Source organism: Argiope bruennichi, chromosome 5, assembly GCF_947563725.1.
Source record: "Argiope bruennichi chromosome 5, qqArgBrue1.1, whole genome shotgun sequence".
NCBI classification, from domain to species: Eukaryota; Metazoa; Arthropoda; class Arachnida; order Araneae; family Araneidae; genus Argiope; species Argiope bruennichi.
The window spans coordinates 21,572,021-21,588,469 of record NC_079155.1 but is presented as its reverse complement, the minus strand read 5'-3'; the positions used below and the strand labels follow the sequence as shown (position 1 = coordinate 21,588,469).

Here is a 16,449-nt window from a genome sequence, read left to right as displayed (position 1 = left end):
TAAATAAAATTCGACAAATGGAGGAGAAAGAATGTATGTAAAAAGGAAATAGAAGATAGAAAACTGAATATTCTGATTTTACTTGTGAATCTATTACAAAGTTCCACAAAAAGCAAATTGATTTGCATTTATTTTGAGAGGCATATATTAAGAATTTAATTTTAAAAAATAAAATGACTTTCCTTGCCGATAAAAATAAATATTTGATCTCCTGAAGCAAATTGAACTATTATTATAGGGTTTTTAAAGTATCTGTATTTACTTACGTCTCTATAGAAAAAAAACATGCATTCGTTTGTGTCTAGAGTTCAAACTTAGCTAATTTTATTATTATTACTATATAAATCATGTTTCAAGATTTATATAATAAGTTATAAAATTCTTTTGTAATTTAGCAAAAGATATTTTGTAATTTACAAAATTATTTTGTAATTTAATAATTAGTAAGTTAATAATAAGTTATAAAATTCTTTTGTAATTTAGCAAAAGAAATTTTGTAATTTACAAAATTATTTTGTAATTTAGCAAAAGAAATTTTGTAATTTAGCAAAAGATATTTTGTAATTTACAAAATTATTTTGTATTTACAAAACTATTTTGTAATTTAGCAAAAGATATTTTGTAATTTACAAAATTATTTTGTAATTTAGCAAAAGATATTTTGTAATTTACAAAATTATTTTGTAATTTAGCAAAAGATATTTTGTAATTTAGCAAAAGATATTTTGTAATTTACAAAATTCTTTTGTAACTTAGCAAAAGATATTTTGCAATTTACAAAATTCTTTTGTAAAAGAATTACAAGACTAAGAAGTAAAAGAATTATATTATTAAAATACAAAATTCTTTTATAACTTAGAAAAAGATATTTTGCAATGTCATTAAAATTTATTTAAAAGCGAACAAATATTATAAAATTTAATTTTACTAAAAAATCTGTAAATATGTAGCAAAATAAATTCCATTGTTATTAATATTTGTCATCGTTCTAGACATTTGATAAGAGCATATTTCAATATAAAATTAAAAATACAGCTGTTCTCATACGTTTTTGTACTAAAAAAAAAATCAAAAATTTTCCAGCATTGATGAATAACTGTAAGTTTTGAGCCTGTTTCGTAGCGTTTTGTTTCGAATTTTATTTTATTTTATTGATTCCAAAATTTTGACTTTTTTGGTTTCTTTTGCAATAAAAATTAAATAATATGAACAAAATTCAAAATTGTATTGATATTTTCTGATTTAAGCTATAACTGTACGCACGAAATTGGTTGGTAGCAAAATCTCGATCTTAAGGAAGTATATTTTTAAAACTGTCAAAGTGTCTAGTTCAATTTCTAACCAAACAGAATAACATACTCTTCAAGTATTACTGTGATATTTCACGATATTAAAAGCATTTGTATCATTGAAAATCGTGAACAAATTGAACGTTATCTTTGAACTAAAAAATATTTAAATACTCTCCTTGTTTTTAAAATGTATTTTGTAATTAAATTTTTCCTTACTGTGTTTCCTTTTTTGTGTTCCTAATTTGTTCTATTTTACATATTTGTTCATTTTGGGAAATCCTTTGATTAATTGTCTGGCAAGGATGGAAACCTGTTACGTACCTGTAATGTTGCTTCTAACACAATTAGTTTCATCTAAATAACGACAGTTTTATGGACATCTCTATTGGACTATATTCGCATGCAAGATCACTGGCATCGAGGATAGCGACACATTTGGTGATCATTTGGAAATTTTGGTGACAAAATGGGAAATTCTACAATTTTCATATAATTTGGCAACAGGAATTTTATGCGGAAACTTAAGCAAAACCTTCGAGAACTTTTTGTACCCCGCTTCGAAACCTAAAAAACGCTGATAGATCAAGCCGGAATCAGTCATATAATTAGGCAACAACGAGTTAGCTGGATCAGTAAACCGAAACGCAAGCCTTAAGCTCATGCGATTAATGAATTAAAGATTGAGTCAAACACTGATTCTTGGAGTAAAGTATTGAAGCAGCATCGAGTCGTGTGCGGAGGAGCCAGTCGTAGAGTAATGAGTCGGCAGTTGGTTATTGCTAAAGAGAGGAGACAGTAGAGAATCGTATGTGTTTGGAGAGACCATCATGAATAGTTATATGAAGTCTCTCTTCCTGCTGTGTTTGGCCACTTTGTTGGCTGTTGTGTTGTTTACTACGAATTAGTTACTCGTGAGCTATACTTGTTACTTGTGTACGTCTCGATTGTATTTTGTCCGTGTTAATACAAGTCATTGTTTGTAAATGAAGCCTGTTGATAGTGTTCCATACACCTACTACAACGAAACTGTCGATTTTGTGGAAGTTCGTGAAGAATTTTCCTTAACAGTTTTGTGTTAGAACTAGGCCACTGGAATTTTGCGGAGAGTTTTCCTTAACAATATAAATATTTATTTCCCTTCTCCAGAGCTATTTTTTAAAAAAGTGAAATAATAAATTAATGTTTTCTCTCCGCATTCTTACCACACAAGAATAAAAATACAAACACAAGGATGGTATTACTATTGAATGAATGGCATTACCATCATTTCTATGATTGCCTTACCATCATTTCTATGATTGCCTTACCATCATTTCTGTGATTGTATGTTCTTATGTTAATGTGACCCCATTTATTACATTCATTTCCCTCATACATTCAAAGAACATCAGTATCCGAAACCGTTCATTAAAATTTCAAAGGATTACAACTTTCAAAAGATTACGCTGTTACGATTAATTAAGAAGTAAAAGGTGGAAGTTCCATGTTAATTAACCTACAGTTTTTTGCTGGAATAACTTCTTCAAGTCTCACTAGATAAAGTTAAAATACTTGAAAGATTTTTAAAAAGTGAAAGAGAGCATAGAGTGAAATCGTTCAGCGTCATTTGCAATTTTTTAAAAATATGTTTCATTGGATTCATATTTAATTAAAGCTCTAATTTCTATTACTAAAATTCACATTTACGTGACCAAAAGGAAACACTATTTTTCCCGATGTGATTTTTGAAGAAACCGCCCTTATAGAGTAATGGTAAAAAATCTTGATAAAAAAATAACTGTGGTTATGTTCAAAACAATTTTAGGGAGGGAATTTTTTTCCCACTACTCTGAGCCTACTGTATTATTACCTCTGAAAATTCTAATTTTGAACTCATTGTTCAAGAAATTTCTTTTCTATACTGTTTTTTTTTTTTTTTTTTGAACTTTGTGACACTTTTTTTAGCGGTTTAAAAATTCCATTAGTTGAAGTTGAAGACTGGCTAAAAGTCTGCTTCTTCAGTATTATAATGAAACAACTGCAGTATAAAACAGATGCAATATTTCTTTAATTAAAATAAAGTGGTTAATGTTGAAACTTCTGAATTGTATGTTTTAGTACAATTATTTTTAATTTGTCAAATAAAATGTCTAATCTTCAGAAAATATTTCCAACTTCTTTTGCTCATTTCAATGTACTTCTTACAAGTAGTATTAGGTAATATTTAACTTTAAGAATATCTTGACCTGAAGGGATTTTTTCTCTTAATCTGAATAGTCTATATCAGCAATGAAACTCTTTTATATTAAAATAATTTTCAAGACTGGCTGAAACTTTTTTTAAATATATTCATTATTAATAATAATAAAAGCTAATGTTAACTTATCAAATTAATTACATTTTGTGTTTCTTTTTCCTTTTACAGACTTTTTCATTGCAACCCATCATATCAGGTAAAAGTACAAAAATGTCAGAGTGAAACCATCCTGGTGTGCTTAAAGAAGTGTATTGAACCAAGAAGACTGGTCAGAAATTTATAAGAGTGTGAAACATTCAGAAGAATGTAACTTTCTTGGTGCATAATTCAATAGACTTTTACTATAAGATAGCATCTTGCAGTACAATAATGAACAATACAGTAATGTCTTCAAACATGGAAATCATCCAAAACGCAACATACGATTATTTCATCAACTGGACAAATATGTCCTTCCCTTTGGAGGACTTTGACAACAACTCACTGTTCTTGAGCGACTCCCACGTGAGAGACGTTCCCCTCAAATCTTCTTTGCATTTGCAGGGACCATCCCTGTTGTCCATCGTATCATTGACCACTCTCTTGGGAGTGCTCATTCTTTCGACCGTGGTCGGAAACCTGTTCGTCCTCACGGCCATCCTGAGAGAGCGCTACTTGCAGACGGTGAGCAATTATTTGGTGTTCTCGTTGGCGATTGCAGACCTGATGGTGGCTTGTCTGGTTATGCCTATGGGTGCTCAATACGAAGTCATGAACCAACAGTGGGTGCTGGGGGCCACCCTTTGTGAATTGTGGACCTCGGCGGATGTCCTGTGCTGCACAGCGTCCATTCTGCATTTGGTGGCCATAGCGGTAGACAGATTCAGAGCAGTGACCAGCATCGATTATGTCCAGCACCGAAATACAAGCAGAGTCGGTCTGACGATTGCGCTGGTCTGGGGTGTAGCATTTCTGGTTTCTTTTGCGCCAATTCTTGGATGGAAGGATGACAAGTTCTTGTACAGAATACAGGAAGAGAAGCGGTAAGTACGCTATCAAAATTCTTATAAATCAGTTTTCGCGTGTATATTTGTATTCATCTTGAAAGTTAATGCAAATAAAATAATTTTTCATAGGAAAGAACAGTGCGTAAACTAAACGTTTTACCATTTATATTAATTTTTTGATTATTTATAGCAATGAAATTTATTTCGCTTTTCATATAAGAACAGTCTCTTTCGAAACGAACATGAGAAATGCGCAATCATTTTTCGGATTAAAAATTCTAAATAATAAGAATGTTTTCTTCTGGCATGCTTTTTTTCCTTTCTTCTTTCTTTTTCTGTTTTCCTTCATTTTTTTCATTTTTTTTTTCTTTCCTTTTTTTTTTTTTTTTCCTTTTCCTCCTTTTTTTTGTTTCTTATGTCTATGTAGGATTATTTATTTTTCCAATTATTACAAGCCCTATGAATGCAATACGTATAAGTAATATTAATATTTTTAGGTTAAAGTTTTCTTGGACTTTGACTGCCGTAAGAATTTTCGTTATGCACTTAATGTAATTATGATTAAATAGTGTTCCAAAAGATGTGGTAAATGTACGAACATTAGCTCAGGCATAGAGAAACAAACCATTTTCTTTATTTGATTTATGATTTTTAATGATGCAAAAAAGCATTTTGATTATGCTGCGCCAGGCTTGCGGTAAGTATTATGATATGGTCCATAACAAACAAATTGTCTAGTTCTAAAAGATTGTTTTAAAAAATATGTTATGTCATGAGTAGCAACATGTACAGTCAGAAACAAAATATATAACAGTTTTAAAATATGTAAAATATTTCAGATCAGTCATTTTTGCAATATATTTAGAATATGGAACACAAAGGAGGGTTAGTTAAGGTTCTTTGGTAAATAAATAAGGAAAAACGGATGCATTCGATACAATATGAAGCATATGTAATATAATAGAAAATTACTATAGTACAAACACACCCTATTCAAGTTAATAATTTCATATGAAGCGTTTATCTCTTCAGACTACAAGTGTTCTGACAATTTAAATGTTTCAAAGATCTGTTATTGACACTGCATCCTATTTCTCATTATAACATCCATCATGCTAAATATAACTTGTAATGATGCTATTTAAACAACTAGATCATGTATCCCTTTACGTATTTTACTGATAAAATCAGTAAAATAGTTTCATAATGGTAATGACAGCAATGTAATAATAGTATTCATGCAGGTGGACAACTTAACTTTTTACATATTTTGCTGACAAAATAAGAAAAAAAAATCTTCGCAGAATAGCTAAGAAATAAAAAAGTCACATCTTAAACATATTTAATAGAATAGATATTTACTAAAGCATAGCAATCCAATTCGAATTATAACGTATACATTATCTTATCAGAATGCTTCGTATCGCATCAAAGTATAAATCTTTTGACACTTAATTGAAGTACTTCAAAGATCTGTTGTTGATGCTGCCTCCTACTTCTCATTATTGAATCCATCATGCAGCATAATGCTTGCATTGATACTACTTTAGCAACTGGATTATTTAATTATTTAAATTTGTATGGGATTAAATTCATGCTATAGGCTCTATCTGATATATCCTTTTACTTATTTTGATGGCAAAATATCCCCTGCAGCTGTTACCATTCTCCATGTTTTCGGCAAAATGCATTGTATCTCCTATTTGATCCACACTTAAAAAAATTTTTATAAGGCTTTATGGTATACAAAGTATAATTTAAAGGCCTGATACTTGAGAATTCTGAGAAAAATATACAGACACTAGTCAGCTCTGACTTTCAGCTAGTTAGAGGAGGATATTTATTTTATGTAATTTCAGTTAAATCATTTGGATATAGTTTCATGATCATCATTGCATCAAAATGCTAGGACATTAAAACCGTGATATTTTCATTGGGTATATGAATAGTGTGTTTTTGAAACCGATACCATGACAACATAGAGTTGTTAAAAAAATAAATGTGTGATTCATCTATATTTTAAATTTCACGTTATTTGTTTGTTTGTTTTTTATCTTTTAAAATATATAAAAACTAGCGGAATCCTATTGCTTTAACTTTCAACAACGTAAAAAAATCATGCAATTAAATATTTCATGAAACAATGAAAACTTTTAATGCATTTCATTGTTGGAAATTAGAGGAAAATATTTTTTTTAAAATTGCCATAATTCAGAAATAATTTGCACGACATTTAAATTGGTATCATTAAAAAAAATGTTTCAAATTTTAAAAAAGTAAAAATTTAATTTTTGTAAGTTATTATGTAAAAAAAACCAAAGATCAGTTTAATTTTAACTAATTAAAATTTTATTTAAAAAAATTCAAAAAGTCATTCCAAAGGGTACATTCCTACCCTCCAAAATATTTATGTGCCAAATTTGGTAGTTAAAGGTCAAACGGTCTGACCTATAGAGAACCAATATACATACACACATTCATCTTTATTATTAGTAGAGATTACACAGTTAAGCCTTTCATCAATGCTTCAAAATTTCATTTTAAAAAAGGGTGCTTGTGACTCTCAATGTATCAGATGAAGTCCTAATATAAAATGCATGCATGTATTTATTAGAAATTCTAGAGAACAACTCTGCAAATGCAAACAATCTTCTTTTCACTATCATTATTCATTGCTGAAAATTGTAGACTATTCCGCCCGTTCTCCCCGGATTCAGATAACAATAGATAGCATTTGTTGCTGAAATCAACAGAGATTTTTCGTAAAGAACGAGAGGGGAATTTGCAAATGTTTGCTAGGGAACCGTAACGGTAACTGGCAGTTTGTTTTGAAGTCTTGTAATAATCCGATGCCAGAATTTTAGAAAATTGTGAAAGTGCGCGTGTTTATCCTTATTTATTTCTGAGAAAAATGCTTCCTTTGTTTCTGTGATGAGATTCGATTGGTGGCATTAATAATTCATGAATGCATTGATTCGGGTGAATGATATCACACCTCACGTAAAAAAAAAATGAATGGATGGATCTTGTTTTATTGTTTTTCAAATTCAACGTTATTCATTTATTATTCACAACATTCATTCTATATTCCTTTATTATTTGAAAAATATTAAACTAGTCATATTTTATATGTATTAAGAATTACGTAAGACTATTTGATACATAGTTTTTATTCAGAAATGATTATAAACTTTTGTTAACAGCATCACTTTTATTCATAAAGGATACTTTGCAGGGGGAGTATTGTTTTTTTTTTTTCAGTATCCCGAGACAAATACTTTTCGAGAAATCTATTTCGCTAAAGGGTGTGATGGGATGGGAAAAGATGAACGATTTCCAGAACTCTTCGTCATTCTTTGACCTTGATTTCCTCCCCATTAGATTTTTCTTCATTCATTTTTTCCCTCGTATATCGTGTTATTTTTTACTGTACCATTTTATTTTAATTAACACTTTCGTATTAATTTCTTAAATGCTAATTCAAGCGGCATAAAAGCTTTCAGGAGTGACACGAGGAAAATTTTACTTCGTTAATCTCATAATATTATCGAAAAATTCAATAACTAATTTTATCGTTACTGAATTTAATTTAAAAAACAATAATTTTGCATGTTAAAGAAGTATTTTAACCCTTTCTAGGGTCGTGGAAAGTATGCTTCCCACCAAATTTATCAATCTTTGTATGAAATTTTGTAGGTTGGCATAAGTTCTGACAAAATTTTTTAGAAAGACAGAAACTTAGAGGCTTCAGTTTTTTATCTCACACAAAATGATGTGTCTTGATTTGTTACTTAATTATTAATTAACCAAATTAATTAATGAATCAAATTAAATTTATTTAATAATCTAAATGAATCCCTTTTCTTATTCTAATTTCAAGCCTAAAAATATTTTAACATAATATGACTAGAAAAAAAATGGCCCTTTAAAGGGTTAACATAAAAAAATTTAATATTTTGCAAAAAATGAACCAGCAAATTTTAAAAACATAAATATTCTATTTATTCAGCATAATTGAATGTGTAAGCATTTTATAGTAAACAAATATTGCTCTAAACTATTTAATTGTGAATTACAGTCTTTTCCTGACAATATTACGAATTATTATCAATTTTTAAACCTCCTAATTTCGTGTACAATCCGATCAATTATCATTAAATATAAACATCTCCTATCATATCCCCTCTTACCGCTCTTTTGATTAAATAAACGCATCCTGACGGATGCGTAAATGTGCGGAGGATCTTCGAATCCAAGACTGAAAGCATATTTTGCAGATATTTCTAAGACGAAACTTTATTTATTCATCATATTATAGTTCTCTCAGTTAAAAAAATGTATTTGTCTCTTAAGTATCAGGACAACAGAAAACAAAGCTAGAGTAACAAACGCAATTTGGTATGTGGTCTTAATGAGTGTAACTAAGTTCGGAAACAATTCTTCAAAAAATATTATAAAAGCCGGTATTTTTGAATTTTTGCATAAATTCAAAATTTGAATTTTGCAAAATAAATTAGTTAAGAACCAAAAGAGTTCGGAAAATTGGAAATAAAAATAAGTTATTTTTGTTCTTTCAATTAAAAATAGTATATAGCAATAAATCTTCTAGTTTACTAGTTTATCAAATGCTTTTTTAAAAACTTGCGATAATTTAAGAAACATATTGCCATTTTTCTTGAATTAAGTAATAAGCTGCATTTTCATTCAATTATAAAAAACTTGTGATCGAGTTCACACTCGCTCACAAGTATTTAAATTTTTTCCCATAATAAAGAATTAAAATAAATGTAAAACATTTAAAAATGAACTGATCATGTATTCTGGACTTCAAAAACTCCAAAATATATTGAGAAATCAATACTCAAAATTTGCTTAAAAATATGCATTATTTTTTTTATTTTTAAAATATTTATTATTTTTTAATTTTTAAAATATGCATTATTTTTTTAATTTTTCAAATATGCATTATTTTTTAATTTTTTTCATCTTGAAAATATTTATAAAATTTTAATTTTTGTGAATTTATTTTGGAAATACTCTACTAAAATTTTAAATTTCAGAAAATAGCATTTAAAAATGTAAAATAGTCTAAAAATGCAAATAACATGAATATAAAAATAATCTTAATTGTCCAAACAATGAATATAGATACAAAATGTTAACGCCCATATCAAACCAAACTGCTCAAAAATTTAAAACATTCATAATATTTTTATTTTATTTTATTTATTTATTTATTTTGTAAAAAAAATCGATTTATTAGCAAAGTCAGCAATCACACTACCAAATTTTAGTGCCTATTTTCTCATATCAATCACATTATTGGTTGTCTGTTACGATGTGCAAATAACATGAATATAAAAATAATCTTAATTGTCCAAACAATGAATATGGATACAAAATGTTAACGCCCATATCAAACCAAACTGCTCAAAAATTTAAAACATTCATAATATTTTTATTTTATTTTATTTATTTATTTATTTTGTAAAAAAATCGATTTATTAGCAAAGTCATCAATCTCACTACCAAATTTTAGTGCCTATTTTCTCATATCAATCACATTATTGGTTGTCTGTTACGATGTGCAAATAACATGAATATAAAAATAATCTTAATTGTCCAAACAATGAATATAGATACAAAATGTTAACGCCCATATCAAACCAAACTGCTCAAAAATTTAAAACATTCATAATATTTTTATTTTATTTTATTTATTTATTTATTTTGTAAAAAAATCGATTTATTAGCAAAGTCATCAATCTCACTACCAAATTTTAGTGCCTATTTTCTCATATCAATCACATTATTGGTTGTCTGTTACGATGTGCAAATAACATGAATATAAAAATAATCTTAATTGTCCAAACAATGAATATAGATACAAAATGTTAACGCCCATATCAAACCAAACTGCTCAAAAATTTAAAACATTCATAATATTTTTATTTTATTTTATTTATTTATTTATTTTGTAAAAAAATCGATTTATTAGCAAAGTCATCAATCTCACTACCAAATTTTAGTGCCTATTTTCTCATATCAATCACATTATTGGTTGTCTGTTACGATGTGCTTTCGCAAAATACAATAATCAAAGTCAAAATACAAAAAATACGGATGTAAATATATGATTTTTATATGTAAATTGTAAATAAATGTTTCCTTTCCAACTACATCTTATAAAGTGTTGGGTATCTGCTTGTGTGTCTATGCCTATGTAAAAGAAGAATAAATCAAAAACTAATAAACTTGTAAATGAAATTTGATATATTCTTAGAATAACAAAACTTTAGATCATCAATTTGAAATCCCATGATTAATAATAAAATGCTACTTTAAACTCATTTCTTGTTCAAACTATTATTTGCCAATAGAAAAAAGTAATTAATGAATCGTTAAATTTTTTTTATTTTAAATTAATTATTTTCTTATTAAATTAATCCATTCATTATTTAATTACATTCATGTAGTGTTGCTATCTGAGCCCCATCAAATCCTTTACAATGCAAAATAAAAGCAGAAATTCGCAGATAATCCATTATACCAGTGATGTCAAATGGGATCACAGATTCGGAAAAATCTAATTAAACAAATCATCAATTTGAAATTCCAAAGCGGTCAGGAATGAAAAATAAAATTCAAAACGGAATGGCTTTAAAGTTTAGCAAAATCAAAGGGAAGATTAATTACATTTCTGACCAATAAAATTGAATTAGCTTAATGATTTATCCCCAAAGGGAAAACTCCTCGTTGTATAGATTTCCCTATACAGTGAACTGCTTTGAAAGAAAAGGCATTTCTTATAGGAATACATTTAATTTCTTAGCCAGAAATTACAAATGAGCAATGCATTAATTGATTTGCCTGTGAAGTTGTCACATATTTTTATTGCCCAATCGAATTACTTTTCTGAGATCTGTAGAAAATATGTATCTTTTATTGATTTTGACAATAAAGATGCAAAATTCATTTTAATGTTTTCTATTATAATGGTTGATAACCAGTTAAAAAAAATCTTATCACTAACGTTTAAAAAAAGATACATATTTTGTTAAGAATAACATAAAAGGAAATTTAAATGTCAATATGCTAATATTATGTTGAAAAATAATTCGTTAAATTTATTTTTTAAAGCAAAATTCTATTAGTGAAATAAACTGAATAAACTTAAATTGTTTAATTTCAAAGAACTTATTAAAAAATTGACAATTTTACAATATATATATATATATATATATATATATATATATATGTTTATCACAATTCTATTATATTACATTTTTATTTTATTTTATTATGTTTATTCTATTCTATTACATTATATTACTATCTAGTATATTACAATTTTGTAGAAAACAAATAAAAAACCGAAGAAGTATGAAATTCATCTTCATTTCGTTTCGAATTAAAATTAAGTGCAGTTCAAAATAAATTATTTCCTATTTTAGCTCCACTAGTAGTTTCTTATTTTGTTTTGTTTTCTTTAATAAGAAAAAAATGAAATTTTGTTTTGTACAATTTTATTGTTTCTTTTAACGTATTTTGAATAAATATTTTCAAAGGAACTCTTTCAAAATTAATTTTTCATTTTTGAGGGTGGAACGCCTTTTTAGCTCATGGCCTTATCATGGCTTTTTTTTTCAAACTTTTTCTCAATAGAAATTATCATTCTATAGAATGCTTGGATATTATAAGCTATATCTATCTATATTGGATATTATATACTATATAATAATTTTCATATTTTGCTTTAAAATGCCCAGCATTCTATAAAATGTGTTTAGGTATTCTACGAAATTTCGGAATTTCATAGATTGCTGGCTACATGTATAATCTCAAAAAGATATACATAAAAATAAAATTAATCACATAGTTGCTTTTCAGATCCAAAGATTTCAACAAGAACATTTCCAAATTAATCGAAAATAAAATTACTAAAGCTTCGCATTTCAATCCAAATTCTTTCAAAACGACGTCTCAGAAATTAACCAACTTCCGCAGCAGAATCTCACAGCCATTCTTAACGAAGCCCATTTAAGCCCCTCGGCCTTTCTTTAAACGCGTGATATGCAAATAATCCGAGTAGGAAATTTAATAAGGCGTTGTCTTATCCTTATCGGAGTCTGGTCTTTTGTATGACCGCCGGAACTGCTAATCTCGTCTTTCGCCGAGGACATTGTTAAGGAGGATTTACATTTCTAAGGGATATATATAAAATTCAATCTTAGGGAAGGATATGCAATTATTAAAATGTTGAGAACAGAATTAAAGATTATCATAATATTGCTTTGAGCGTGGACTTCTAGACAAGCGCCATCGGTGTATACCCAAATGATGAGAAGTGGCTCTGAGTTGTTCCTGAATAGTGTGCTGAGGTAGTTTAGAAATTCATTTAGAACTCTTAAAGGATTTTAGCTATAAAATGTTGGCCTTTAAATGTATTACATTGTAAACCAATGTAAAGAACTGGAAATTAATTATTAGATAGTGTCTCATGAAATGATATTAAATTATTATTCAGTTACCAATCTTTTATGTTTGTTGGATTAATAAATTTAAATTCCAGTTCTTATTTATGTTACAATAGATTATTCAAATATATATATTACCGTTAAAGTATGAAATCCATTATTTTATAGAATACCTAGTTATTCCATGAAATAACTGATCGTGTTCGTTAAAGTGTAAAACTGTCTTGTATTTCATGGTTTAACTAGTTATTTCATAGAATAACGATCTGCAGCTCGTTAAAGTGTAAAATAATCTATATCATATATCTCGTACGACAAATACATTTACCTTCGACCCCTACTGCATTTATGAACTATTGGGGTTTACCGTCCGTATCCCAGTGCCTGAAGTTGACAGAGGAAAAGGTGATTCCAAATCTATTTTAGCTATCATCATAAAAATAACCGAAGAGGGATTTTTCCAATTGGGCACAAGAAACGGCCGCATAAAACAATTATACTCCGGATCCCAGTTCAGCGTCTGCGAACAACAATTAATTAAAATCGAAGAAGTACCGGATGTAGAAATATCGCTCCGGTCGGTTGCTACAGCTCAAAGTTTAGGTACTGGTCAAGGATTTAAAAAATGTTCGTGTAAAACCCAGCGTGTCAACAAAAAATGTTTTTGTTTTAGAAATAATGTTCTTTGTCATTCCAAGTGTAATTTTAGTAATCCTTGTTGTAACAAATGATTTTTCCATAAATACCATTTATACGCTGCATAAATTAGATAAATTGCTTCTTTTTCATTTTAATTGTCTATCATTAGTTTAATTGCATTTTAGATAAATTGTTTATTTTACACTTTAACTGTCTCTCATTAGTTAATTTATAGAATACCTAGTTATTTCATAGAATAACTAGTTAAAGTGTCAAATTAATAACATATTACACACTTTAACGGACACGATGAGTTATTTCATAGAATAACTAGGTATTCTATGAAATAACTGCATTATATACTTTAACGGTAACATATATATTTAAAGTTTTAATCAATTACTTTGAATATTTGTATGAATTTTACATTATTCCTCTTAAATGGTAACATATTATTTAAATTTGTTAATTAATTTTTGATTCAAAGATAATAAATATTAGATAGTTAGAAAATATTTCATGAATAAAGATTATGTTTATTATAGTTCAAAGTAATATTTTTGTTAAATAACAATTTTATTTCAAACATACAACTTTTTAAATTTTTCCAAAGAGTTCATAGCATGAAATTCAAAACATTTAAAAATTACTCTCCTATTCTTATCACAAATTTAAAAAATTTTTATTCATACTAGATTAGTATAGGAACTTATATTTAACCCTTTCTATGGCCGTGGGAAGTATGCTTCCCACCAAATTTATCAATCTTTGTATGAAATTATGAAAGTTGGCATAAGTTCTGACAATTTTTTTTAGAAAGACAGAAACTTAGATGCTTCAGTTTTTTATCTCGCACAAAATGATGTGTCTTGATTTGTTAATTAATTATTAATTAATCAAATTAAATTTATCTAATTAGCTAAATGAATCCCTTCTCTTATTCTAATTTCAAGCCTAAAAATATTTTAACATAATATGACTAGAAAAAAATGGCCTTTTAAAGGGTTAAAGCAATAATCTAAAAGTAATGTCATCCTAATATTATAATGTATATTATAATTCTAATCCATATATTTAATGTTCGATTCCTTGAAAATAAAAAAAGCTTGTTTTGAATATATCATCGCTTTAATTTTGCCCCCAAAAATTTTTAATCAACAGAGATTTAACGAAAAAAATTATTCAGATCATTAGTATTTCCATTTTAGCATTCCTTCAAGAAGTATTGGAATTATGAATGCATTATTGCAGCAATCATTTTATTATATTTGTTTGCTGGTTCATACATTTTGCTTATTTTTCAATATTTAAATTGGTTTGTGAAGCCTCTTGAGTTACCTCTGACATTAATGCAAAAATTAGTTTACTTACTAAGGATTTAAAAAAGAGATTAACCCTTTTTTCAGAATATTTTTATGAAAATATTTCATTTCATTTAACTTGTTTATTTTCGTATTCTATTTTATGTTTGCTTTTTATTCTTCTTTAAAATAAATCCAAATGTACTTTCATTAAGTAAATTTAGTTTAACGTAAAAATTTGATGATAATGCTAAAAATTATACTGAAAAATTGCTTCACTTTCAAATACAATTGCATTTTGTATACTCCTCAGGGGTTAGAGTTACAAAGTGTTTCAGTAAAGATGAAAAATTTTTGTTCAACATTTTCAGAATTCTCTCGAAACAGATAAACATTTTAGTGGGATTCGTTTGAAAAGCATTTTTGTGCTGTCTTTGGGGAATAACAATGAAGTCTGAAATGCTTTATATCAGCCAATTAACATCAAAATTTGAGGAAAATTTTGAAAGTAATGGTATTGAGAGAATTTATAAATAGCATTTTTATGATTTTTTAAAGTAATTTTGGCCTTTCTCATATGCGAAATAGCTAAATAAAACGTATTTAAATTTCAAAAAATATCAACCAGGATGGATCATTCGAATTTTCCAAGCTTTAGATACCACTGGGACTAGAAAAACTATATTTATAATTTATCATCCTGTATGCTGATGAAAAGAAACATCATATATTTGAAATTTGATATTTGTTGTTATTTTTTCACTGAAACTGCAGATTGTATCTAATTTCTGTTGAAATTCATCAATTAGAAGTGTATCTATACATCGGTGGGCAAGATAATACAATCAATAATTGTAATTATGAGCTAGATTAATAAAATTTGGCATGGGATTTTATGATTAAAATTATAAATCTCTATCAAATTTTCAATTAAATTCGTCAACAAGTTAATTATCTGTTGTTCCATTTGTTTATGGGCATGTGAGTACGACAATTCAAAAATGCAACGAGCAAGAAATATTGTACATAAAATTTACATCAAAATTGAAGATCTTAGATAAATTCTAGACCCAATTAGATAAGCTGTGTAGTTCATAAAACCATACCCTACGTTTTTGACGCTGATAATTGTTGAACAAGAATTTTGAATATTGGATAAGAATAGAAAAGTCGTAAGGAGTACAATTCCATTAGTTTCGGTATGTTTTCTATTTATTATGATATTCGATTAGAAAAATTCCAGATAAATTAAATAAGGTACGTAATTCATGAATTCCAGTGAATAAATGATTATAATAACAAACTAGATTAATAAAATTTGTTACACGATTATATGATTAAAATTATGTCTCTATCAAATTTTCGATCAAACCCGTCAACAAGTTAACTGTCTGTCGGTCCATTTTTTCTTGCGTATGTGAGTATGACAGCTCAAAAATACAACGAACTAGAAATTTTATGCATAACATTTACAACAAAATTGTAGATATTAGTTGAATTCTAGGCCCAATTAGATAA

General features: G+C 27.6%; 1 protein-coding gene across 1 annotated transcript in view; it reads left to right on the top strand.

Annotated features, from left to right (window-relative positions):
- The first annotated feature begins 3,823 nt into the window (after positions 1-3,823).
- The window catches only part of LOC129968908 (5-hydroxytryptamine receptor 2B-like), a 49,277-nt gene continuing 36,651 nt past the window's right edge, over positions 3,824-16,449 (top strand). Inside the window, exon 1 of the mRNA XM_056083246.1 lies at positions 3,824-4,550. Within this exon, the coding sequence (XP_055939221.1) occupies positions 3,898-4,550 (653 nt within the window). The 5' untranslated portion in view covers positions 3,824-3,897. The remainder of the gene's footprint in view (positions 4,551-16,449) is intronic.